Source organism: Amblyomma maculatum, chromosome 1, assembly GCF_055883805.1.
Source record: "Amblyomma maculatum isolate TAMU_Amacu chromosome 1, ASM5588380v1, whole genome shotgun sequence".
Taxonomy (NCBI): domain Eukaryota; kingdom Metazoa; phylum Arthropoda; class Arachnida; order Ixodida; family Ixodidae; genus Amblyomma; species Amblyomma maculatum.
Window position 1 is genome coordinate 413,379,873 of NC_139344.1, and position 27,854 is coordinate 413,407,726.

At 44.7% G+C, this 27,854-nt stretch overlaps 1 protein-coding gene across 1 annotated transcript in view; it reads right to left on the bottom strand.

Annotated features, from left to right (window-relative positions):
• The window catches only part of LOC146208964 (multidrug resistance protein mrp-7-like), a 77,443-nt gene extending 50,565 nt beyond the window's left edge, over positions 1 to 26,878 (bottom strand). Inside the window, exons 1-9 of the mRNA XM_084579607.1 lie at positions 26,843 to 26,878; positions 25,490 to 25,711; positions 22,925 to 23,182; positions 21,856 to 22,059; positions 18,336 to 18,482; positions 17,100 to 17,193; positions 13,631 to 13,836; positions 11,812 to 11,988; positions 513 to 680 (exon numbers count right to left, since the gene is read on the bottom strand). Coding sequence (XP_084435733.1) covers positions 513 to 680; positions 11,812 to 11,988; positions 13,631 to 13,836; positions 17,100 to 17,193; positions 18,336 to 18,482; positions 21,856 to 22,059; positions 22,925 to 23,182; positions 25,490 to 25,711; positions 26,843 to 26,878 — 1,512 coding nt within the window. The remainder of the gene's footprint in view (positions 1 to 512; positions 681 to 11,811; positions 11,989 to 13,630; positions 13,837 to 17,099; positions 17,194 to 18,335; positions 18,483 to 21,855; positions 22,060 to 22,924; positions 23,183 to 25,489; positions 25,712 to 26,842) is intronic.
• Between the last annotated feature and the right edge of the window lie 976 nt (positions 26,879 to 27,854).

Consider the following 27,854-nt stretch of genomic DNA (forward strand, 5'->3'; position numbering starts at 1 on the left):
CTTCTAACTCGCGGCACATTCGTAATACTTGGTGTTACGAAGAACAAAGAGACTAAACTACCATAAGTAAATCATTGGCTTTCGTACGCTATGTACCCGTACCATAGAAAAATAATATATTTTGGCTATTAGAATTAGAATTCCTCTGAAGGACCTCCTTCTCTGCCATCAAATAACTGGATGCCCTAACGAGAGCAAGTGTCTTGCATGTAGCATCTGAAAGAGGCGCGCGTTTCCCGAGACTCTCAGCGCCTCAAATTATATTCTTTTCTTTGTGGGAACATTTGGAGCAAGTGTAGAGCAAACCTTATCCCATACCTTATTCTGCCTACTTACAACGTGTAGCGTGAAGATACACTACGCATTTATTACAAAGCAGGAACACTAACGATAACGTTTGCAGCCTTGCTCCCAGTCATACAGCCTGGAGACCACACTTTAGGACATTATATAAGTTACTGGTTCGAAGGCATGCTTCGGGCTGGCATTCAGTGCACTCGCCATGCTCTTACCTTCGCAGAGATGATACCTGCTTCTCCAAAGACTTGTTGAACAATGCTCCTGGCGACTCGAGAGTCTTGAGAGCTGGTCGGGTCGTCGAGCAGATAGATGTTGCTTCGAGTGTACACTGCCCGGGCCAGGGCCACGCGTTGTCTCTGGCCTCCACTCAGCATTTCACCCTGCAAAATGAAATCGAAAATGCAAGCTTATGAGGTCAAAGTCGTAATTCGTGATGTGACCTGTCTGAGCATATACTTCTCTTTATTAGGCTCACGTGCGCCCGCAAAAGAACTAAGCGGTTTGTCGGCGGCGATCGCAACAATCGTGCCCGGCAGTTGTCGAACAATGAATGACTGTCGCACATGCCAACGCTCAATTTAAAGGCGGACACGAAACATCTAGACAAAGCCGCAAACGCAGGCACAACCTTGAACATTCTCGAAACATAAGCGAGTGGCTGAAATCTTCTAGACTGATCTCGGAGCGTCTTGCGGGTCAAAAAATATCACAAGGGTGCGTCTCTCGACACCGAGCACGAACAAGAAGAATTATTCCGCGTGCCAAAATCAAAGTGATAAGGCCGATTACCGGGGCTGTCGAAAAAAGAACAAATAAAGGTTTGAATGGTTTGCGGCAATATCTACACCTTCGAATGACACGAAAATATTATCACGTGTAATAGCACGCAAAACAGGGTTTAGTGGTATTTCAACACTCTGAATATCACACAGGAGGAATATTTTGAGGAATGCTTAGTGATATAACCGGCTTTAAAGTATATTATTCACATAACATGCAGATATACTTAAGCTTGGCTGAGTGTCAAGTCATTCATTTGTGTACCTGGGCCCCCGCCGACCGTTTTACGAAAAACATAACACATCGCCACTAGGCCGTAGTAATACGTGTAAAGTATGCACACTAGAAAAAAGCCACCAACGCAGCAAAATGTAACTCTTTGTAAAAAAAATGGCAGTGGCTTAGCTTGGTTAAGCCCGGCAATTACGAAAGCAATAGCTATGGCTACGCCTAGGTTCAGCTGGTGGTGTAGTTGGTTGTGGGGCTTGTGGTTACGCTTATGGTTATGCAGTGATTCACTCTGGCCAAGACATATAGTTCAACTATTGTTTATTGCGGGGTGCTACCTGGTTATTCTATGTATAACTAGTAGCAAGGCAAGGAGTGCCGTGGCTGCAACGATATACTTGGTTGTAGGTGAGGTTAAGGCAGAATGTAGAACTGGCGCTCCGGCACCGGCTGCAATGGCATTCTTTACTCCAGCAGAAATGAAAGCATCCCTGGAGACTGCATTGGTTCCACCTGCCGCTAGGCCACTTCCTATAGTATCCAACGTTGCACCCCCGGCGGTGGCTGCATGCGGCTGCAGCCCATAATTCTTCTTAGCTTTAGGAGCATGTGGCACAACTGTAGCTCCGCGGTTGGTAGCTACCGCCTCGCGAGCCGACGGCGCGAGTTGGCGCCCCTGTTTTTGCCGCAGATGGGATGACGTCACTCCGGCTGTAGCGCTCCTCATGGAAGTAGTGGGAGTTAGGCCGCGATCAGCAGCTGCCGCCTCGCGCGCCGACGGCACGAGTTGGGGCCCCTGTTTTTGCGGCAGATGGGATGACGTCACTCCGGCTATAGCGCTCCCTCACGGAGGGAGCGGGAGTTTGGCCGCGGCTGGTAGCTACCGCCTCGCTAGTTGACAGCGGGAATTGGGGTCCCTGCTTTTGCGCAGATGTGCTTGGCGGTGCGTCAAAGGTCACGCTAAAGATCAATGGTAGCTACCGCCTTGCTACGCGAAGGGCTGAAAAGTGAAAGTAATATTGCTTTCGCAATAAAAATATCCACAAGATATTAATAGGTCCATTCCATGGAAACACATAGCGTGAGTTCCATTCTTCTTAGCACTGAAAAACCATTAAGCGCATTTCTTTGCATACGCGCTTATTACACGCTTAAGCTTTGCATTACCATGCCACTACTTCTTTTCCCCCGTCTGAAAGATCTCCTCTCCGCCTTTTACGCATTCTCCGAACGATCAGCTCAGTTGTGCGCTACACATCTTAGATGCTTTGTTGCCGCTCATTGTAGGTCTAACTTTGCACGACGCACTCACAAGCCGCTGTCAGCGTAGTTAAAACTTCAAAGCAAGCTCACATAACCAATAAAACAGAAGAGTAAGGTCGTACACTTTTAAGTTTGGTTCCATTTACACACCGCTGGTTCCAAAGAAGTTCCAGATAATTCCCTTATTCCAGATAATTTATCCGGAACCAGACGCTATCAGGTTGCTATATGTGGAACGGTACACATGTTTAGCGTCTCTGGCCCTCTTTTTTACTGGAATAAGCTGGTGTTAACTGGAACACAATTAATTTAAATGGAACAACAATTTCTCCACATTCGGCGCTGAAGTGTCCGAAAGGCACATTGAGGCGTTCTAGATAAAACCTTGCACCGTTTAAAAAGACACAATGTTCCAGTGGAATATGTTTCCATTTGTGTTTTGCCTCAGAGACGTTGGTACCATTTGTAATTTGGACCAAACGTAATTTATACCCACTGGTCCAAGTAAAGGAGAAAACCCAATTGGAAATTTGGAAAGGACAATTGGAGAGCACACATTATATCTATGATTACAGAGTGCACTGCATACATTTGATTGCTAGTTTCAAATTTTTTTATTACTGGCTTGACTTTTAGAGCAAAGAATACTTATTGTATTTCTTGAATATTTGTAATATTTTCATCACCTTTGCTAGAGCAAAGGTGATGACATGACTATGCTTGATTGTTGTTTCTTCCTTTTTGTCTTCCTTATTGGCACAAGCTTCTATTACCAGCCACAGATGTTATGTCTCTCTCGTAGCCACGGGGTTGCAGATTGTTATTACGTATATTTTCTTTTAGCGCTTTCCGGCTGTTGATTAGTTGAACAAATAATTTTGATACAAACCGCTTCGACACCTGAATTTATATACTTTTGTCGTCTTCCGATACGTTTCTCAGACGACCCAGAAGGATGTGATGATTCAAGTTGGAAGGAAGCAAAATAAAAATAAATATTGTGTACAGAATTGCGGGACGAAATATTTATTCACCTAATCGCACGCACTAGCGAGACGGCGTTATAACCGTGATAATTAGATGATCAGCTGCGAAAGAGGTGTTAACATGTGAATGTTATATCGCTTGTAATTTTTCTTACTGCAAAACAACATGTTTTTTTTACCGTTCTCTTTCCCCACTAAGCTATTTCTCTTTAGTTTGGGGCACAAAGGCTTCCAACATGACCAAGTACAAAACGTACAAAATAGCTGAGCGTATAACTTCACATGCTCATTGTGACACATGTAAAAGGGCAATATTTGTGAAACTGTACTCGGTACCAGTGTGTAACCAATAAAAATTACTTCTTGCATCATTCTATGAGAGATCAATGCAAAAATTGGCAGAGGCTTAGCTGGGTTAAGCCCGGAAGATTGCGAAAGCAATACCGATGGCTAAGCCCAGGTTCAGCTAATGTGTAGCTGGTGGCGATACTGGGGTGGGCACCGCCTCTTCTCACAGACGACACGGGTCGGTCGCCTAATTATACAACTATATGACGTCACAACACCTGGGGCGCTCCTCGTAGAGACCGGGAGTTAGGCCGCTGCTTCATGTGCACCGCCGCCCCTCGCCAACGGCTCAAGCTGGTCGCCCAGCTCTTCGGCGTGACGTCACACGGGGTTACGCAAAAGGTCATTTCATGTGCACCGCCGCGCTACGCGAACGGCTGAAAAATGATCTTAGTATTGCTTTCGCAATAAAAATACCTTTTAACTCTAGGGTTTTGAACATATGAAACTAGGTCAAGTCATTGATGACGCAAAGAAACCAAAAGCGTGGTAATTACCCTACACACGAACTAATATGGCAGTCAGATTATACGGTATAATTTAACGAATGTACTATTTTATTATCAGCTTACGCCTCCTAAAAACGCACTCTGTATTTCTAATCAACCTAGATGGATACCTTTTAATTGCATATAATTGCTTTATTTCAAGGCGGTACTATTTTAGTCATAAACAAGAAAAACCTTTTAGCTATATGTTCCGCACTCCTTTTTTGATTATTTGCCTTCTTTGTACTGTGAATTTATTTTTTATTCGCTTACTAACTGTATTTTAAATACAAATGAACTTGTCCTGAGCATACACTTGTCGAATTTCCACGAGGTCAAGTGTCAGCGGTTTGTGTAGCAAAAGTTTAGGGATGAGTAACCAAAATGTGAAGGTCGCCAATTGAATTACTTGTATTCAAATTAGGTTGGACATCAATTCTGGTTAAATCGGACGAGGTAAAATTTAGGGTGTCCAGGCAGCCGAAGTTTGAGGGTGCGGACAATCCTCCCAGACAACATGTTCCGCGGACAGATTCTGTATACATGTTCTCTTATACTTACGAATTTATACATAGAGTTTCTTACTCTTACCTAGAGGGAAAGCTGTGCTGCCGTCTATGGGAGTTTACATGGGGTTTCGAGACGACCAGTTCAGCCACCATGGGCGCTCAAAGCATCATGGGCCGGATAGCTACCGAATGCAGAACTACCACTTTTCGCCAAAACTAATGCAAAGATAAACGTTGTTCTACCGTAAATAATGTCCTAAGATTGAATATTGTGACTATAAATTGCAAAGAGAGAGAGAAACAGCATGTCAGTGTGAGATTTATCCAATATAAGCGATGGCTCTTTCTCCTATTGGCTTAGTTTTCAGCAGCACAAATACCAATAATTCGCACTTAATAGGCACACTTTAAGAGGAAAAAAACGTTTTGGAAATATTCATGGTTGTGTAATCACTTAAGGAAGTTTTTAGTGGCATTTCGGGAAACAGAAACCATGTATTGGCGACGTCTGCTTTTGCGCCTTCGCTACTATGGCTTTCGCGGTCTATGTAAGCACCTTCAGATGATGATGATGATGAAAAAGAAACTTCGCAGTAACGCCACTCCACTTACCCGAGAAAAACCGACTGTCCCGCAACAAGTAGCACACCGGCCCATGATTCGTAGCGCGCACATGGTGGCTGAAGTGCAGCGGCCTTAGCTTTCCCTCTAGTTAGTGTAAGGAACTCTATGAATTTATATGATGAAGGCCCGCAGCATTTCATGGTTGCCGCTCATTTCACGGCCTGGGGTCGGTGTATATACTTGCGGACAGTGCAGAGCTGTGGCATCTGGTCAGCTCCAAACACTGTCGGAGCTAACCGCAGATGCAACGGCACAGCCCACGGGCGCCATTTGCATTTCGCCTCTATATGCAAACGCGACCGGCGGGGTCGGATTCAAAGTTAACTCTTTCTCCAGTTGATATACTCCGAGAGTTGTGTACGACACCCTCGATCTCACATGCGCAGCAGCGGTGATCTTTGTCCACATCGATGAAGGCTAAATGCAAGCCCCGCGGTGCGCGTGTGGAAATGGAGCCCTCCATTTTATAGGCCAATTCGCTTTATTTTTACACCTCATAAACAAAATCAAATAAACTGAATTGGCGCAAAAACGGCGGAAAAATATGAAAGTTCTCTATTCCAGAAGTTGCTGCACACAACGCTGCGCGAATGAAAGCTTGCGAACAAGTTTCGGCAACCATACGTGCCAGACACCTTATCGCTCGAGCGTGAGTCAGCGTCGCTTCAAAAAAGCTCGAACGGAACTCGCGCTTGTGTCTGCCACTACGTAGCCAGAGAAAGTCCATTCTTCCTAAGTAAACTACATGTGCAGCGTACCTGCCTCTATCAGGATAGACATGACCGCGCGTTTTGTTCCGTGGCGCCGAGCGCGAGTCTCGTCGAAGATTGCGAGATAGAGAACAAAACGCGAAACCGGAAATTTCGCACGAAGTAGGCATCAGCAAGCGAACACAGATATCTTCTACACGCGGCAAAACGAAAGCGCGCGAAAGGTCATGAGCACATTTCCCGATGGCCACTAATCACAGCGCCTTATCAGCCATACTACTTCGTTTTGTTGCGCTCCTCAGTGCTCTTCATTTCTTGTCGCACCTAAACCGAACGAAAGCTGATTGACTCTGATGGTTGGCTTGTGGGGTTTAACGTCCCAAAGCAACTCAGGCTATGAGAGACGCGATTGACTCTGAAGCTCCGTTAAAATGGACTATGACGAATTCAACATCTAGTTTCCGCAGTCCAGAAGGCCACGAATAATTGTTGTCAGTTAGAATGGAGTCAAGAACACGTGAAGGTTGGGCCGCCACGACACCCTACAGACGGCCTATAGTGCCTAGGTAAGCGCTGACGCCTTGAAAACGTAGCGCTTTGTTTGGAATCGTGGCGGCTCCTCAAAAAAAAAAAACGATATTGCTTCCCTAACTCGCGCTAGACGAGCCACCTTGCACACATTCAGGTTATGCTTTGCTGCATGTTGGCCATTATTGTATTCCTTGTTACAAATGTTTTCGCAAAAACAGCCCTATAGTAACAGCAGTTTCTGCTTTAAGCAAGGTCCCAAGGGCTGCTGGATGCAGATACGCACATTCTATCCTGGCCGCCAAAGACGCTTTTAGATGGAAGCAAGGCATACACTGTGGCTCTCATGTGCTGCGCGAAGTCAGTTAAAGAACTCCTCGTGGTCCAAATTTGTGGAGATGTCCACCACGGTATCCTTCATAGCCTGCGTAGCTTTGCAGTGTTAATCTATATAAGACAGAAATAACACCTAAATGAGCAGATATATTGCCTTTACTACTTTTGAATAATTTACTTTTCGTATGGCAGGAATAAAGTTGTTGGAATCCCAATCTATTTCTCAACTGGTTATGTAGCACTCAAGTACAACTTGTCTATATCTCTTTGCAACTCCTGATATTCGCCGATACGTGACATTATTTGTGCGCATGTGTTCGTGCTTGTGTACACTTTTCGCAACCGTGTTTTATACATCGTTACAGTCAGTCATCCTAAAGCATTACTGGGCAGCGAAGAGGCCGCTGTACTGAACTTCAATGCATTGTCTTTAAACGCAGCGTGGAACTGATGACCAATGTCACATTGCCCTTGGTATAGTGTATTTTATGGAGACACCCGCCTGTGGTGCATGAGACGTTGACATGTCAGGAAATATTTCAGTCATTCTCTGTAAAGTGATTATAAGCGACATCTTATACAACTCTTTTCGGCCGAAAAGCCTTCGCTGTCGTAGTTGTGATTGTCGGCAATGCTTCTCGTAGATAATCGATAGCTGCGTAAACAAAATATTGTACCGTAGGAATTTGTGGTTGTGTGGATTGATGGGCGATTGCTGTTTGCTTTGTGATGACGATATAATGAAATCATTGTAATGAATTAAGGAAATGAAAACCTGAGTTCAAATGTGTCCGAATTCCCAAAATGAAATTGGCAATTAGTTCCGCCCATCGCAACGCAAGTTAAAATAAATACTTCCCCTTGACTCTTGGTGGAGGCTGCGAGTTGAAGACGATCTCATGCTGGATCTCCAAAGCGGCCGTAACCTGCGGCCTCCCAACAATTGCAGGTGGCAGAGATATGCTTCGAAGAATTCCCGATCGTTTCTTTTTTTTTTTCAAGTAGATGCATTCAAAAGATTTAGAACGGAGGATAAGACACCAACTGAGCAGTTGGGAATCCCGAAGTTTACGTCTAGAAGTACAGTGAAAGTCGATAAGCCAAGCACGCTGAGGACAGTAGAGGCAGTTATATTTTTAATATGCTCGATTGCTAAATTGAGAACGAAATTATCATTTTTTAGCCAAACATAACTTGACTGCATTGGCGGTGTTGACGTCTGTAAACAAACGAGCACTAATGATTATACTGAGCTCCAAAGCTATGCAGTGGCGTGTTTGAAAAGCCACCGGTAACGACACGTGTTGCAAAACGATTGTCAAATCACTGATACAGAAGGCGTAATTAGAGTGTAGCTCCAATACTATCATTTTTAAAACTCATTCGTCCGAGCAACATGGTCGCTGCGGATGCGGCATTTTTACCTTCGCCTTGCCGCAGCTTCAGGGTGCGGTCTCTCCTTCGACTCACCCCTGGCAGAACCGAGAGTGACGTGAGCTTCACAAATGCGTGGTCACCACCTGCGCCGTGCGCTCTTTCTCCGCCTGGCCACTGGTTTAAAATGGTGTTTTCGCAGCCACATGACAACTTTTTGGAGAGATTTTACTACTTAAGCTGCTTAACTGCAGCTTGATTCCGCAATCCAGCTATGGCTTCAAGCGGCCATCGATGTTTGAACTCTATGGTAAGCGTCAGGCTGAGTGGAACGAATGTAGACCTTACGCTTATGAGCTTCGTTCAGTGGTGTTGAACATCGCCAATTTTTGACCAGATATCTTTCGCGTGCTTGTTAAAAGTCTGTGTAAATATTTCATCTGCTTTCGCTGCTGACACTTGGAGTTTCAAACAAAACCACGCTAACATACTACTCACACTGGACGTGATTTCGAATTGAACTGCATCGAGTGCAAAAAAAAGGAACTACCAAAAGATCGTGTCATCACAGCAGAACATATCTGCGGTGTTTGTGAGTTTTGTTCTGAATACATAAAAATTTGTATTTTCATCAGAATTTCCTGGAGTTAGTACCCATACGTACTACAGAACATTATACCCGGAACGTTAGTAGAGAACGACCTGAAGAACTAGAAAAAGTGACACACAACTACTGAAATGCCTGATACACAAAACCTGCAATATATTGTGTAGTATTTCACATAGTTTTTATGTTTCTTCGACTGAGCATTGTTTTGAGAAGCCAAGTTCATAAAATGACTCTTGTCCATCTGTGACAAAACCATGGACTTTGTCTATTCCATTGTAAACAAAATATAGTGGATTGATACATATGTACTACATTGTAAATACCTCCGTACTTCAATTAGAAAAAAATATCTTCTCCCATCGGAATTCAATTGTATCCTTCCCTAATTTGTTCATCATCATCAGCCTGATTACACCCACTGCAGGGCGGAGGCCTCTCCCATATTTCTCCAAATAACTCGGTTCTGTGCTAGCTGCATCCGCTTGACCCCTGCAAACTTCCTAACATCATCCGCCCACCTACCTTTCTGCTGCCCCCTGCTGCGCTTTCCTTCCCTTGGAATCTAATTTGTTACCTTCAGCGACCATCGGTTATCCTCTCTTTGTACATGTCCTGTCCATGCCCATTTCTTTTTCCTAATTTCCACTACAATGTCGGTAACTTGAGTTATTTCTCTGACCCACTCTGCGTGCTTCCTATCTCTTAATATTACCCCTACCATTTTTCGTTCGATAGCCCTCTGGGTTGTACTCAACTTAAGCAGAACCCTCTTGGCTATAGCCTCCATGTTTCGGCCCCATAGGAGAGTACAGGTAACATGCAACTGTTGCATACGTTCCTCTTGAGCGAAACCGGTAAGCTGCTATTCATAATCTGCGAGTGCTTGCCAAATGCGCTCAATCCCAATCTTATTCTTGTTATTTCTTTTTCATGGTCCGTACCTGCGGTTACTACTTGTCCTAAGTAGACATAATCACCTACTACTTCCATTGCTTCGCTACCTAACGTAAACTGCTGTTCCTTCCCGAGGCTGTTGAACATTACCTTAGTCTTCTGAATATTGATTTTTAAGCCTACCTTTCTACTTTTCCTGTCTAGGTCATCGATCATTATTTGCAGCTCATCCCCCGAGTTACTTAGCAAGGCAGTGTCATCAGCAAATCGCAGATTACTGAGGTATTCTCCATCTACACTTGTCCCTAACTGCTCCCATTCTAAGTCTCTAAATACTTCCTCTAAATAAGCTGTGAATAGTACTGTGGAGATCGTGTCTCCTTTCCTACCACATTTATTTATGGGAATTTGGTTACTTTCTTTATGCAGAACTATGGTTGCTGTGCAGCCACTATATATATCTTCCAGCACTTTCACGTACAGCTCGTCTACCCCCTGATTTCGCAATGCCTACATCATCGCCGAGGTTTCAACTTAGTCAACTGCTTTTTCGTAATCAGTGAATGTTACGTGTAACCTTTCATGATTAGTTCCATTAAACTCCAATTTGTTATGTGGCTTTATTTTCAATTTTGGGTGTTGTCGCATGCAGTCACCTGGCCGATGCGATAACCCTGTCGACCAAACAGCATTTTCTGCACGAATATAATGGACGCGGTGCCGACAACTGCTAATATATTGGCGGGGTTTTGACGGAATAAGCTATATATGCTTCGCTTAAAATGTTGCTTGCATGGCGTGAGTGGTGGCGTGTTATGTTGAGAACCGTTGAACCGTTGAACCTCAAACCGTTGAAAGATTCGTTTCCGCCGATCTCAATTTCCTTTTAAATCTCAATCACTTCAGGTAAGCGGTCATATTGCGAATTGAATGTCGTGTTTTATTACCGTATTCAACGCGTGATGTCATGTTTAAGGGGAGAGGTGCTCTAGATTGTAAATGACCACACGAAGGAAGTGGGGTTACGGCCCCGCTTACTAATCAGGATTTTTCTCTCCCGTTCGACAACCCGACGACGGCGCTAGATTTTCTGCGACATGGAACCCTTCCTGCTGTCGACTTAGAATGCAGAATTGTTTTTTTCTGCCAACTTGTCGGCCTCTCATGTGATCCAGTCCCTGTCTGAGTTTTTTGACGTGGGGTTCTGCACGTAGCTACTCGTGGCATAATGACTGCAGAAAATAGAAATCCAGCATAGTGGAGGGTTACAAGGGGTAATGTATATTGATACATCAAAGCTCTGATGTGGTCAATCTACCAATCCTTTATTTTAACACTGCCGAGGTCTTGTAGAGACGCAAAGTTAAGGTCATTAAAATGTACTTTATCGCTTATAATCTTATACAGTAACGTATCATCCTGATCATGAAATTTTTTACTGTACAGAACTGTCGTTATACGTAAATGATCTAAGGCGCCTCTCCTGACGAATTCTAGGTTTAAATCTGTCCATTTGTCTGGGAGATATTTATCACGCAATAACTTTTACCTGATTTCTCTTTTCTTTTCACAGAATAAAACAACACAACCTATGGTATTTTCGGGTCATCGACATTTTTTTAAATTTGTAATGTCAACCGGCTTTGTCAAGAATATGGAATTGCAAGACGCTATTGTTTGAGCACTTCTTCCACACACAATTCCTTTTATATCCCTAAATCTGCACGCCATTTCTCTAGCTTGCCTGTCATTTTGGTTCATAAGTTCGCGTGCTCACTAAACACTAAAAAAAAAAAAAACAGTCTGTACCTACGTTTCAGTTACCCAGCTTACTTTATCTCCTGCTTCCGTGAGGTCACCCGATGGCAGTCGATTTATATCCTGGAGCAGTTGACATGCTTTCAAAACTTCATCATAGTACGGCTTGTCAAACTTTCGGCCGAAGGTAATGTTGTCTCTGATGCTCATGTTCAGCACACGAGGCGCCTGAGGCACGACAGCGATATTTCCCTGCAGTGAGCATGCGAAAGCCGAGAACGTTAGCACATAAGAGCGCTGCGCCACTTGTACATGGGGGTCTGTATAAAGCGGAAAAAAAGGCCTAAATTTTTATATCGCCTGGCACTCATTGCTAAGAGAGGGCTGTGAGCCAACTAACCTTACAAAGCTTTAAAACATGAGAGTAGGAAACCGCTGGACGCCAAGGATAGTTGATAATTGACGAAAACTACTAAAGCTACGGTTTTCCCTTAGCGGTTATATAACAAGTAATAATGAAATACCTGCAATAAGAACATTTTCTACCTGCAATATGAACATTTTCCCCTTTTTCTAACCACAGCAAGCTTTAAACAGCTCATATGCACGAAATCTTCAATCTCCCACTTATGCAAGCAATGATCATAATAAGTTTACGACATCCTCCAAGACCCCCACTGTGGGAAATAAAGTTTTACCAAACCAAACCAAATGACAGAATGAGATTTGGCCTTAGCAGTACGCCAAAATGTACAGGACTGCATAGAGTGAACTAGTTCACTATAGCACTGCAATCTATAACATTGTATTTGCTGGTATCATCTTTACCATTGTGACTGACTGCATCGTCATTGCCAGCAATATTATCATAATCAAAACTGTTTCGTCATTGTGATCGCTATCATCGTCACCACGCTAGAGCAGGAGAACTACGATCTGTTTCCCACGATCCCAATGTGGTTTGCGCGCTCAGGTGGAGATATGAGGGATATTCGCTCGATTCACGGCGTAGAGATTTTCTTTAAGTATCAGTGCGAACTAGGTTTCCAGGTGGTTGTTTTTGCTCACACTTCATGTTAGCGCCACAATTGAGGTAAGAAAAGCTTTCGCCCTAAAATCCAATATGCGAAGTCGAATGGCAAATAGTGGTTTCCTGAGTCGCTAGTGCGCTCGCTCGATATTTTCGAAATGATGGACATGTGACGGCTATTTTCCCTGAAAAGTAAAAATGGTTGTTTCTCGCAGCTAAGCATAAAATTAAAACCTGTAAATCATTATGGTTTTTCGTCTTTCGGTCGCTTGCCCTGCCGTTGTTTGTGGCAGCTGCCCCTGACAGATTGCAAAGTGTTTTCAATGCTTACTTTTTGATGCCAACACGCAGAACCTTATAGCTCTATGTTAGCGTCGGCTTTCTTGCAGCCGGAAGTAGTAAGTGCGCGTTAGGTACACTATGTTTAAACTGCTATGTTTAAAGATGCAGCATGCATGGACGAAGTTGCGATTTCGTTAACGGCTCCCATAATTGGATTTTTATCGGTTCTAGTTCACAGTGAACTCGATGCGTGTCCCTGCCTTGTTCTAATGTCACTATTAGCACCTTGTTAAAAGCAACACTGAAACACGTGATAATATACTGAAAAAGAAGCGATGCTGTGACCACCCGAAAGCAACGGCGCTAGCGTGAGCCCGCCTCACTTTATTGCCACGGAGCAGGTCATACGACAGATTTTGATGAAGAAACATCCCATTGAAACATTCTATCGTACAGAAAACATTTGACGCCACCCCAAAGTAGAGAAGATCTTATGCATTGAAGAAATGTATGCCCCTCACTTGTCCTGTAGAATTCTTTGAACACATCACAAGAAAGCTGAAATATTAGCCAGAGACTTACGCTGACTGTCTGCGAGCCGCTCAAGCGTCTCATGTCACCGGCGATGGCTGATAGGAGTGAAGACTTTCCGCTCCCTACGCGACCGACGATAGCGGCAAGGCAACCGCTCTTCAGGCGTAGGTTCACATGGGTGAGAACTGGGGTCGGTGTTTGGCTGTCTCGCTTGGCCCAGGCGAATGAGCATTCTTCCATGGCGATACCGCCAACTGAAAAATTAGTTGACACCGAATTAACACTTATGACATATGCCAAGTGAACCTTTCATGCTGAATGAATAGCTGCTGTTTGCGACTCTTACTATAAATAAGTAGGGAATAGATATACACAGTGTTAAGGCTGCGCATATGTGACTAAACAGAAGTGATTACTGATTAGGCATTCGGTTTAGTCACATGTGCTGCCCTAATAAAACCCATTAACAAAACAGCACATTATCTCCTATCCAGCAAGGTACCGACCCGGGAATAGGCATTGCGTTCTTGTAAATAAGGGTGGCTATTTTCCAATATTGGTCACATTTCGCACCACCAACGTTATTTAATCGTTGTGTACAGATGCCGAGGAGGCGAAGAGGTGTCTTCTGGAGGTTTGAAAACGCTGACGCCGATGTGTAGTTTGAGAGACGCAGCAGTGGCCAGCTGATTTCCAGAATACAAAAATGGCGCCTTTCCCCGGACAGTAGTCGGGCGTCTTACCACTGTACCACCCCGGCGGGGATACCCGGGTTCGAACCCGACCTCGGCGGCTGCGTTTCGATGGAGGCGAAACGAAGAGGCGTCCGTGTGCTGTGCGATGTCAGCGCACGTTAAAGATCCCCAGGTGGTCGAAATTACTCCGTAGCCCTCCACTACGGCTCTCCTTTCTCTCTTTCCACTTTCACTCCCTCCCTCCTTCCTCCCTTCCTTTACGGCGCGGTTCAGGTGTCCACAGACACAAGTGTGATAGATACTGCGCCTTTCCCTTCCTTTGAACCAACCAACCAACCAACCAACCAACCAACCAACCAACCAACCAACCAACCTTTCCCCGAGAACAAATGGAAGATTTTTGCTGACACCATCGAGATGCGACCGCGCTTCCTGAGTTGTTCATACTGACCGAATTCAGACGGTCTGGTTGAATTTTGCCAGGCCAGCAGACGTGTCCAACTCAGCACTGCTGTCTCGATGTGCACAAATGGTACAAACGTACGTCCCTCCGACTTTTCAGCCATGTCTGTTAGTCTCGTCCAGCGACATCCCAAATTGCGTTTTGATATTTCGTGCACATAAAAAAGCGCCTAGTGTCAATCAGGGACGTTTGGAGAGCACCGTGGAAACAAAGCGAATAAAGCAACGCGGAAACAAAAATACAAATATAACAGATAAATGCCAGCAGGACAAGAACTCAACTGAAGCAATCACGGGGAGTCGAGCAAGTATATGAAAGTGCGCAAAAAGCGAAAGGCATTCGTAACTCAGATTCGTTTATGAAAGCCTTTCAATTTTCAGTTTGTATACATGGTTATTCCATGATGAAAAAAAAATTGCCTGAGGAGATTAGTGCAAAATACCAATTCTCTAAACGACGGGAGAGCGCGTATAGTCTTTCAAAGCGTCCTCAAAGCGCGCGGGGAAAATTTTCCATGATGCCCTGGGTGACCGGCCTTTACGCTCATTCTCTCTTTGCTGCTGCTATGCGTTCTGATACTGATACTATGCGCAGCGCATCTGTTCCTCCTGTCTGCATTCTGCGCATGCGCACTAGTGGCCTGTTTAGCACGGCGAAGAGATGGCTGCTAAGAGGTGGTGGTAAGGGCGGTTTATCCACGCTGAAATTGGTGCCATGGAGAAATAGCTGCGCCCCGCCGGGGTGGTGCAGTGGTAAGACGCCCGACTACTGTGCCGGAGTTCCCGGGTTCGAACCCGGCCTCGGCGGCTGCGTTTCGATGTAGGAGAAACGAAGTGGCGTCCGTGTGCTGTGCGATGTCAGCGCACGTTAATGATCCCCAGGTGGTCGAAATTACTCCGTAGCCCTCCACTACGGCTCCTCTTTCTCTCTTTCCACTTTCATTCCCACCTTCCTCCCTTCCTTTACGGCGCGGTTCGGGTGTCCACATAGCAAGTGTGACAGTTACTGCGCCTTTCCCTTCCTGTGAACCAATTTAACTTAACTTTATAACTGCATTGCGGCCAATGTAGCTTTCGCTACAAAAGCGATCGACGGGGCCGGGATTCGATCCAAGATTCTGGGTACAGCATCCAGGCACCTTATCAACTGCATCCCTCCAGCAGGGTGCGAGTAATCCTTTGATCATACGCCTAGAAATGGTACGATAGCTGTCTTGACAAACAGCTCATGCCGCAGTATAACAACGTGTAGCCATCCCTGAATGTATTACCCCTCTTCTGCGATTTGCAGCAGGCTCCTTTTATTTTCCTTCATCTAATCGTTCTCAAAGTTATGGTAAGATAAATAGCCTGTAGCAGCAGCGCCAATGACGGAACCGATGCACGTGACGTGAAGACAGAGAAGGAAGTAGCAGCGATGTGACAAACTGGAAACGGCCAACGGATGTATTGTTGCCCGATCGAAAAGGACTGTCGGACGACAACCAAAATTTTTTTGGGATGCAGGATCAAGAGCCAGTGTGCGCGACGAAGTTCTAGCGGTTATGGCGACGGCGGCGCGCGACGCTTGCCGCGTATTTCGCACAGCTTGTACCATGTTTTAGGTGGGCGAGCGTTTTGTCTGTGACGAAAAAACCGCTAATAGTAAAACTTGATATCCTGAAAGTAAACATTACTATCGTTCAATCTTTTCTAGAACTCTTTTTCAATGAGTACCCTGCTGATATTGCCAAACATTCACTTTCTTATCCAGCAACCATGGTTGCTATTTGAAACAGCATAACATAAAACTGAAATTTACAGTTTGACATACTGCTTACAAATGCCATCTGTGCATTATATATTTTTTTTAATATAGTTCTCCAGAGACTCGGACATTTTTGCTGGCTGTAAAAGAAAAAAAAAACGCATGGCGTGATAACGCTAGCGACGTTTTATTGTTGGACAATTAAATAGCCAAATCAGCTGCCGCATAAATTCAGTGTCAGTATGCAACCGAATACTGATCGCAGTGCCCACAACCTTGATGAATGACGACATAGGTGCCGAAGTTATGTAACAAACAGTGCCTGTCTTATCTTTCCAGGAAGCGGTAGGAAGTTGCCAGCTTTTCTTTTGCAATTTTTAAATGTGTTATATTCTTCTGATTGTTGCCATTTTTGTGACTCTTATTCCGTCTGTGATAGCCTTGTTATTTGAAGCAGTGCCATAAACGTAATGAATAGAGAGTTATTTTCCCTGCTTATATAAATTTATTTTTCAATTTGATTGTGCCGTATAAAGAATATAAGCTTGATGAAAACTTTCTTCAGTCCAGCGGCAGGTTCGAACGCTTGTTAGGAATGAAGCCATGTGCTTACCACTGACTTCTGGATGGGCGTGGTTCTCAGTATTACCATTACAGTACTCTTCTTCGCTGAAGTAGGACATTAGCCTCTTCGAGCTTCTGAATGCCTTCGGAAAAGAAAATATATACGTTTTACCCCATGTTAGCGCATTTGCAGTGGCGCAGAACAAAACAAGATTGTCTCCGTTTTAACCTTACTAAACTTAGGCGAAGCAAAAGCATCGTTTTGCTTGGTTTTGCTTTTGTTAAACTTGGGATGGCACATGAACAGACTTGGCCCGGTAGCGTTCAACTTGGCTACGCTATGGAGTTCAGGACGCCATGAACTGCAAAAAGGAACACGGGATACTGTATCTGCTATCAAAGACAAAGATGAAGGTCAAAGGTCAAAAGTTGGTACATCATAGATTGTACCGTGCTAAGCTATATAGCCACACTGTGACCTCTAATTCTTTGAAGTTCAAGGCAATGTTCAGGTTGACCTTGTCTGATACATGGCGTATTGAAGTTTACGCTCCAAAAATAACACTCTCATGCTTGATAAAGGACATTGGTAAAAACTTTCCCGCGGCTCTCTGACGTAACATGCATCCTTGTTTCTCTTATATTTTTTTTTTTTGCGTTAGTCTTGCAGAGAACGTTAAACTCCCGTGGACAACACCAGCGTGCTAATTTATTTTTCTGTAGTACTTAGTCCTCTAATTAAACATTTTGCGGGGCCGGGACCCTCCAACTTGGACGAAAGGAGCAATGATGTAACTAATGATTGTTTAGAAACCGTTTAATGACGAAGCTCTATCAGCTGCCGCCGTTTCTGCAAATTTCAGAACGAATTTCCACGTATTTTGGAACCTACTTCATTTTAACGTTTTCGTATAGTTTATTCTGTGTCCATTTCGCAGTTGGGAAGGAATAATAAATTTTGATAGGAAGAGTCACTGTAACAGTAATTTACAAAGAATCTTTTTTTTGCTTTCGTAAGATTATGCAGTCGATTAGTTAACCAGGTTATGCATCTTGACCGTCGCAAACATTTCAATAAAGTTTCCATTACTTTCTCTACGAAATCATACCAAAACACTGACAAAACGTAACCAAGGAAGTAAGATAGCTGAATGTATTTGATCCGATTTTGGTTGAATACTCAATGCCGCAAGTATTTAAAATGCAATATTGCGAAAATCACTCATATTTGGTGCTGAATTTTTACTCACTGAATAACAAGGCTGCAGCAGATTGCAGTACTCACCGGGCTCTTAAACCTGAGCACATATGGTATAGTAGCTGTAAGAGCATCCATTATAGAAAGTGCGTACGCCGCAGCATAGAGCACACCGGGTGTTAATGCGATTCCTGGACTTGTAAGACTGGCTACGCCGAATGCAACAATAGTCATCTGTAATGCATAGATATGGAGAGTTAGCATTGCCTGCTGAAGGTTTTTTTTTAATATACAAAACGATAACGGAAATTATCTTTCTCAACCGTCCTATAAAGTGGGCTTAGTCTGCCATGCTTATACACAACTTCCAGGCCTCATCTTGCAAGCTCTTTGCACAACCCAGAAGCAAACCGTGTTGTAAATGTGTTTCCTGCCATTGCAAACTGCACGGAAATTCTTCCAGCTTTTATTTTCAGCTCGCGCCGTAAATAACGTTTTTGTTTACGGAAGGTTAAAGAACAGAGTAGTTAAGCTCTGTTCGCCGAATATGACTTCCAAAACCTGGGCAATATTTTTGTTTGATTACACAAACTGTCTTAGCATAGGAAAGTCAAGCAGGTGCATTGCATGAATCAGAAACAAAAGGAGCGTCTAAAGATCTCGTTCTCTTGTCCCTGTTGAGGACTTTGAATACAGTTTATTCCCTCGGGCTTACTCGGGTTTCATCCGTGTTATTTTAAATTTGATTTAAGCGTCAGTAGTTTCCTGCTTGCGGTGTCCGCTTGTTGGTTTCTGTCGCTGTCTGACGTAGTTTTCGCTTAGTTCTGTATAGTGGAAATATATTTTCAAGGGCGATAATCGTTGCCCTTCCCAAGCATGCGAAATAAAACCTCAACGACGAATATAACTAGTGCCATGAACATTTTGTCAAAGGGTAATGGGCTCTTAATTTTACAAATTATGAGCTTATCAGGGAAACAAATGCCGATAAAATGAAGGGATTCATTTTAGGATGCAAACGAAACAGCCACTGAGAGAATGGAACACATAGGAAATTTATTCTTTAATATTAAATAATGAAGAAATCACGCATGTAGACATTCAGTTAGAAAGTGAAAGAAAAAGCCACATTCCGTCTGTGGGATCTGATCCAGTGACCTCCAAATAAAAGGGGCATTGCTCTAGCAACTCAACTACGGCAACGGCGGTTAATCTTCTAATTTCTTGGGTGTATATGCTGTGTGCAATTTTCTCTTGAGAGTGTTCACCAACGCTATCCCCCCTATTAGCGGCGGACATAGAACCTCCACTGACATCGCGAGTGAACGTTAGGTGTAATACAACTGAGAGGGTGCGAGCATTTTAAAAACCCCGCTAAGCTACATTTAACATTCAGGTTGTCATGTCAAAACGAAGGGACTCATTTGTTTTACATTTGTTTGCCGATTACCTTCAAGATGCTTCCTATCTTGCAACTTAAGAATGCGATGAAAGCTACCTGTGCTTAGGCTCTGACTTCCTTTTGGGTGACTATCCTTACTGCTAGATCTGCAGTTTCAGGTGTGCCGCACAAAGTATCGGCTACCGCACGACTACTTCCTCGCACATACTCTATGTAGCGTAGGCGAAGCGCATCAGGCGCATGTGAAAGCGTTGAATACTAGTCTTTTACTAGAGGGACTGACCTTTTCTTGAGACCTAGAGGTTTCTCTAGAGTTTTGAGACCTAGCGGACTGCACGAAACCTATGGGCTGAGGCAGGTGGGTTTATATAGCACGATGTTTCCTTGTACGAGGTCATAGACGAGCTACGCCTTGACGGAGGTCGTAGGTCTTTGGGTTTTAGGGATGACAGTGAGAACATGCTGAATATTTCCCTTGCTTGGCAGCCCATCAAATATTGCATAGCGGCTCCGAAACCTGTATGATTGGACTGGATTCGCGGCGGTAATTCTTGAAGTCTAGCATTCAAAGTTGCTATTCATTTGCCCAGCGGAATATGAATGCTTCAGGCAGATTCGAGACCCTAAGAGCTCGCAGCTGCTTTCCTGTAGAATCCCCGACCTTATAACACCATGCCATGGATTCTAACGCGGAGACACAAGGCTATCCAGACGGGTGGAAGAGAAAGAAAAGGGTCTTTGTACAGGTGGGTCGTGTGGGCGTTTGTTCTTTGTCTTGCACCAGGAGGATTGGCTCTAGAATTAACATTAGAAAAGGCACTGGAGTGTGCGACTACACGGCTCTACACCCCATAAGGCACCATCCCCTTTCTTTCATTAAGCGCACAGCGTGATGGCGACAAGCTATATAATTCTGATGAAAATACAGCTGATGGCTTCCGAACCTGATTTGGTCACTTACATCAGTGGTTTATTCTTAGTAAGAGGATACGACAGTTATTCGATGATTCAATCGTAGGATTACTGAGGTGAGGGCCATGGAAGGTCACCACTGAACATTATACCCATTTCTTGTGCAGCTTTTCAAAAATTTTGCTTGGAGAAAAACGCTTCAAAGGATACCAATTTTAGTCAACGTTTTGGAATGAAAGCTTCACTGGCCTAACCGAGCTAGTTTCTCTGTGTTCACGACAAATGACCTTGATATAAGGGACGGCGCGAGGAGCTCTGCGCACGTTTGTTCTTCGCACGTTCGGTGCGCGGAGCCGGCGGCGCTAGCTTCTTTTTCTACTGCTTTGTTACTTTTTATTCCACTAGGCGCCATCTGCTGCTGCTTTTTCACACTCCTGGCAAACTGAGGTTTTACCGGTGCCTATCTTCAAAAATATACAGCATTGCCTAACACAATGACAAATGCCTTCCTGTCCCCTGGATAGTCTTTTCCTCCACCAAAACTGCTGCCCACCTGGCTCTCCTCTTTAGACGAATTCCCTCTTCAAACTGCCCTCGACAGATTTTTGTCGTCCAGAACCGGCTGTGGTAATCTTGCGGTTCGCCGACAGCCATGCAGTTGTCAAGCGCTGGAACCAGTGCTTCGGCGGCGTTTCATTTATCTTTGCAGACAGCCATGCAAGAGGTAAACCACAGCAAACTGTCTCTGACAGTGCCTAATGGAGCTCCTGCTCTCTAAACTAGACTCCTAATCTGGTCCCACATACTTTCCGTTATAAGTGGAGCCTATGTGGAACCGGATTTAAAGTTTAGGTTACCTATATGAGACAAACCTGGATTTACAACACAGAAAAATATTCATGAGAACGCCTTGGCTTGATAACCGCCCAGGACTAGCTAATCTAAGCCGCAGCAATGTTTTCCAGCTAAAAGTGGGAGCCTCTTGTTTTAAGTCAACTGAATTTTGTTTCCTTGTTTGTTTTGTTTCCGTTCGTATCGCTCAAAAGTGAACACGGGGACGTAAAACAAAAATTCAATAAAATAATTACTTACACAGTGAGCTTTAGCAGCCAGCTAATACAAAATGACGCATGAAAATATTCCACATAAGTTTAATGAGATTGCACTTTTCAGCACAAGTTTGTTTCAGTTGTTAATAATACGTAGTTTTATCATGAACGAACTTCTCTCATACATCCAGCAAAACCTCTTTGCGAAGGCTTATCGGCAGAAATAGCGAGTCATTTCTCTCACCATTGAGCTGGATGCGGTGACGATTGTCTCAATGACACTGTCCACGACGTTCACACGATACGCCTGATTGATTTCTTTCATCCGGAGCTGGAGAAGGCGCGTTTTGAAGACATTCTCCATAGCCGCCATTTTGATCGTCCGGATGGACGAAAGAAAGTCGGTGAATTTCCTTAGGCGTTCATCGCGCCGTTTGTAGAGTACCTTCTGTGAATGCCGAGAAGAAAAATAAAAACGTCCAGTGCTCTTCAAGGCGGAACTCTATTAACATAAAATTTCAGATATGTTATCTCTTTAATACGCTGTTCTCGCTCTGTGCGGTGTGCTATTCATTATAAAACGTTTACTTATCTCTAACACTGCATACTGATACAGATCGCTCGCTTAACCTTCGTGCAAAAAAAAAAAATGCGCTAATAAAAATATTGCGGTAAACATTTCTTCCTGGCTTATTATGCATCAAGGACTGAATGTTGAGGTATGGTCAATATTTAGCTAACAGCCGGGTTGCTGTTGTGCAACGAAGCCGCAGCTTTGTTGCACAACAGCAACCGGATTGATGCTGAGTAAAAACTTCTGAGTAAAAGCTCTCGGGAGGTCAGATCGGAGGTCGGGAGGAGAGCCAAACCTAAACTTGAATCTTATAGAATAACGTACGAGGTAATTTTTCTAGTCGCTGCCACAAAATTTATCTAGAGAATACCAAAGAGCCTAAAAAAGAAGACGAAGTGCTGACTTAATCACAGAACCTTTTTCTCCGGCGTTGGTTGACTATTGCAAAATAACAATATGACGCATATGAATACCTAAAGGTTGTGAGTTTTAATGAATATGGGTTGCACACGCTAAGCCCACGTTAATATTTGACGCTTGTTTCCAACCTAGAAAATAAGGCATAAAGAAACAAAAGGCGTCCAGAAACAGAACCCCAGGAGTACTTCCACGATGTATTACCGACTACCACTTTGAGCACGTAATACTTCAGCGTAGATAGATGTAAGCTACCTATCTCCACCTCCCAAGTGGCCCCAAAATATCCGATTGATGGTACTCATTAGTAAAATGCACTTACACAGCACTTATCAACCAGCGGTTCTACCGAAAAACAGGCCACTACCACCACCGTGAGCCAGAGTAGGCAGGCGCACGCGGGCACGTAGCCGATCTCCGCCCCCAAAGCGGCCATGGCGACGGCAGCAAACAGTAGTCCCACTGCACCGTTCGTCAGATAGATGCAGGCTACGGCCACTGTCCAAGCGTCCGACACCAGCAGAGAACAAACTTGTCCTGCGGGGTTGGAGGCCGTGGCTGCTGCAGACAGCCTTGTGACCTGAGTACAAGGGCAGCGCATGGTGAGATTACAACGCCAGTCAGAACGCGGCAAGAATGCAGCGCCCTTTTGGCGCTCGCTCTGAATTGGAATAAAAATATGTCAAAACAACATTAGATATACTCTCCTGCTTATAGGCTCCTGATTCTGCACAAAATGTAAGATTGGCTGTGGTTTGGGTTGCAGTTGCGGTCTTAATATTAATATACCATGAAATCGCCTGCCGTCATTTGTAGGTTTCAATGTCAATGTCCGCTATGAAAATGTGTGTAATATTTATCACCCCTTTTACCGACTTACACGCTAACACATACTCACAAGCCAGACGCCAATCAGCGCAAAAGGTGCTTAGAAACGGTTTAGTTCAGGCCATTCATATTGAGGCCGCGTATAATATTTCAACTAGCCCAGCACGCTAAGGCGAGAAAGTAAAAAAAAAAAAACGTTTGATAAAGCTGATTGATTGATGGACCTACTACCAAGAATCAGCGTTAGCTTGTTGGCATTTGACGCCGACATGTGTGGAGCGGTAGAAAGCTCCGAATCAAGGCCGTGTGTGCAGAATAATAATAAATAATAAAATAAATTGGTTCACAGGAAGGGAAAGGCGCAGTAACTGTCACACTTGCTCTGTGGACACCCGAACCGCGCCGTAAGGGAAGGGAGGAAGGTGGGAATGAAAGTGGAAAGAGAGAAAGAGGAGCCGTAGTGGAGGGCTACGGAGTAATTTCGACCACCTGGGGATCTTTAACGTGCGCTGACATCGCACAGCACACGGACGCCACTTCGTTTCGCCTCCATCGAAACGCAGCCGCCGAGGCCGGGATTCGATCCCGGGAACTCCGGCACAGTAGTCGGGCGTCTTACCACTGCACCACCCCGGCGGGGCGTGTGCAGAATGCACGTCTTGGTTTCTATTCCTTACCTTCTTATAGTAACGAAGCAGAGCAGTCCTATTCGCCACGGCGCGCCACGGATGACACCGTGTGAGAAGCGGTTGGTTGATGGTTGGTTGATTGGTTCACAGGAAGGGAAAGGCGCAGTATCTGTCACACTTGTAGCTGTGGACACCTGAACCGCGCCGTAAGGGAAGGGAAAAAGGCGGGAGAGAAAGTGGATAGAGGGAAAGAGGAGCCGTAGTGGAGGGCTACGGAGTAATTTGGACCACCTGGGGTTCTTTAACGTGCGCGGACATCGCACAGCACACGGACGCCTCTTCTTTTCGCCTCCATCGAAACGCAGCCGCCGAGGTCGGGATCGAACCCGGGTACTCCGGCACAGTAGTCGGGCGTCTTACCACTGCACCCATCCTTCAAAAATTTCGCATGTACGTGCTTAGATGGTACATCTCTGGAACTGACATGCTCAAATCAAGGCCAATGAGGGCTACGACGAGCAGAGCAAGAAAGTGGCTGTTTATCACGTGTTGACGTCAGGCCGCGATGACGGTATTGGTGCCTAACGTTGGAGACAGTATGCTACCTTTATGCTATGTGTTTTATGTATTATGAGATTACGACGTGAAATTTCACGTTACAATGTGACAACTCCAGAGTGACTACAGTGCCTTGGAGTTACTTGACATAGCCGTCGAGTAATGTTTCGTGAAAGTATAAGCGAAAAACAATAATATTTGTGAGAACGAATAACAGCGCAATACAATCCACCGTTTCAGTTGCTCCGTCGCAGGTTTCATTGATTCATCGCTTCGAGCCACAACTGCTGACGAGCGTGGAGGCGAGAGCCGGAAGTCGAGTGAAATAGAAACGTGGAAGCGCTGAACACAGGAATGCGCGTCGACGAATTAAACCGGGGCTTAATTGCCCCATTACGTCACTGATTTTTTGGAAAGGAGTTCTTTAAACCTTAAGATCGGCCGCTTACACAGTAAAACAAAAAACACACATCCTTGCCAAGCAATAACATACTCGTGCACACCGAGCATCATGACATCAAAAAGTTCTGGAGGTTTAACTATTCTGAAGCTAGATCAGTGCGAGAGCTCTGTGTGAATTTGTTCTTAAAGTTGCCATGTCAAGGTCAAAGCCAAAGGTCAACTTTAAAGCTTAATGTCGTTTGGGTATTTGGTGAATGCAATCCTAAATAGCCAACTTAAACTTGTCTTCTAAAACAAATTGTCCCACTCTGAACTCCGCGAAACCTAGCTTAATACAGTTGTCCCTCAAATATCGAGACATATTTCCACCGTATTCTGAGTTTATCCGCAGCATTCACGAACTTCTACAACGCAGAAAAAAAGTTGCTCAGAGAGGTCAGCCTGGTATAGGAAAGCTTATGCGAAATAACCTTCTTGAAGACAGCAGTCTGGAGTAGAAGTTGCGCCCTCAGTTGAATGCAATTGGCTGAATAGCTGTAGACGCTCGCCAGAAGACACTCCGCTGCGCATGAAGCCAAAAGAAGGAGAGCACAGTCTCTGAATGGGAGATCCTCGCTGTCACCGAGTAAGCCGCTGTAAAGGAAGAAAATAGACGAGGGTACAAAATATACACCATGAAAGGTTTTAAAATCCTGCTGTGTTAAAGTATTCCGGACATTTTTTTTCGCCACTTGATTACGTCGTGATGAAGTTTAAGTGCTGTCTTACATTTTTTTTTAAAGAAACACCAGTGCTTCTTATGAGGCTGCTCGCTTCTCCGAGCGCTGCGCCAGACATTGATTTCGATGCTAAACAGTAGCCTTTAGCTGGGTTGCACTCTTACAGCGCTCTAAATATTAGTGACTGAGTCGCGCCTGCCTTTCTATACTCCTCCTTCCCTCCCTGCCTTCCGTCCAGCTGGTTGAAAATATTTTCATCAACGTCCTGATAGGCCACTTTTTTGGTGCCAACTTAAGAAGCGCACTCTGCTTAGCAGCTGTCATGTGATAGCAACAGTAACACATGCTTGTGATCTGTGTATTGCGGGAATAACATTGCTAGGTCGACTTGCAGTTATTATATTTCTTCTCACATAGGATACTATACGGGATCGGAGATACAGTTGTCAGCAATTATATGTTCACGTTTGTTTTTACTTGCATCTCGAATGTCTAAAGATGACCTTCAAACGTCGAACTATCACACCTAATCATCTTAGTGTCGGGTTTAAGGTAATGAAGCAATCACGCATTAGCTTGGGCTCCGCAGTGTCATCAAATCATCATTCAGACAGCAAGAACTCGATAAGAAAGTGAGGAAGCTTATTTGTCAAAGCAGGATTTACATTAGCGGCAGTTTCCTAAGACGTTTACTTGCACTGTCCTGAAGTAAAAGCAGAAGACGCTTCATCGATCCTGCATCTGAACGAAATGTCGACCGCGTATGTCGAAGAAAAGCAACGTCTTCCTGCACGCCATCTTCCTGACATGAGCAAACAGAATGAGCAGATATTTCGATGCCACCTGTAAAAACTCTCTTTTCGGCAACGTCGGCGTCATTCAGAGAAGACCATTCTCGACTTTACCAGTGAAACGTATGACTTAGAAGACTGGATGCGGCATTACCGCTGTGGCAACCACTGCGGCAGTTCTCGTTGCCAGTCTCACGAAGATCTATCTGATTAGCGGAAACAGCATCTGGGATGTGATACTCTAACCAGTGGCTCTCAAACGTTTTGCCTGGAAGAACCCCAAAAGCCATCAATGTGTGCCATGAAACCTCACCCTCAGCGTCACAATCAGGTGAGCTTCTGTGCGCATGGAGCCGCCCCCCCCCCCCCCACCCCTCTAGTTTTATAATCTTTGAAATATTTTGTAAACATTTTTTTCCTTCCGCTTGGCAGTCAGCTTCGGCGCGCAGCACCTTTGCACAAAGCGACGATCTGGGCTACGGATGGTGACTACGCTGAATACACGAAAGCAAGAAACGAGCTAGGATAAGAAAATAACAAAAAAAAAAACTGACTGGGGCTTAGCTAAGGTTAAGCCTGGATATCTGGAAGCGAAAATCTTGGGTGATGTTTGTGGCTTAGCTTATGGTTATGCTTTACGGTTTAGCCTATAGATATGCTTACGGTTTAGCTTATGGTTATGCTTTAGGCGTTTCAGACTTGGCTTTGCTGCGTCGTTTAGCGAGACGTTCTTCTCGTTCTTCTTGGACGCTCGTTGAGCTTCCAGGCTTTCATTTCTTCATTACGCTTCAGCCAACTGCCGTGGTAACACTTCTGTATCTGTAGTGCGTATCGGCGGCATGTTAAAGACGCTTTGTGTCTGCTCTCAATTCAATGTCATGTTTTCGGCTAGCAAGGCGCTATGCTTTCGTGCCTAAAAACTTTGGATGCTTGGGAGTGAAAGTCGAAAGAGAAAAATTGGAGTCGCAGTGGAGGGCCACGGAGTAATTTCGACCACCTGGATATTTTTAGTGTGTGCTGTACGATGTCAACGCACGTTAAAGATCCCCAGGTTGTCAAAATTACTACGTAGGCCTCCGCTACGACTCCACTTTCCCTCTTTCGACTTTCACACCCACCTTCATCCCTTCCCTTACGGCGCGGTTCAGGTGTCTACAGAGCAAGTGTGACAGATACTGCGCATTTCACTTTTTGTGACGGAGTCGGCGGCGGCCACTGGCGCCATGCGTGACGTCACTCGCGCTCCGACATGAGCCGGCTCACGCGAAGCGCTGTGTTGACTAGCGTAGTGAAGCTTTTCGCTTCTAAATCTAACCCTCCAAGTG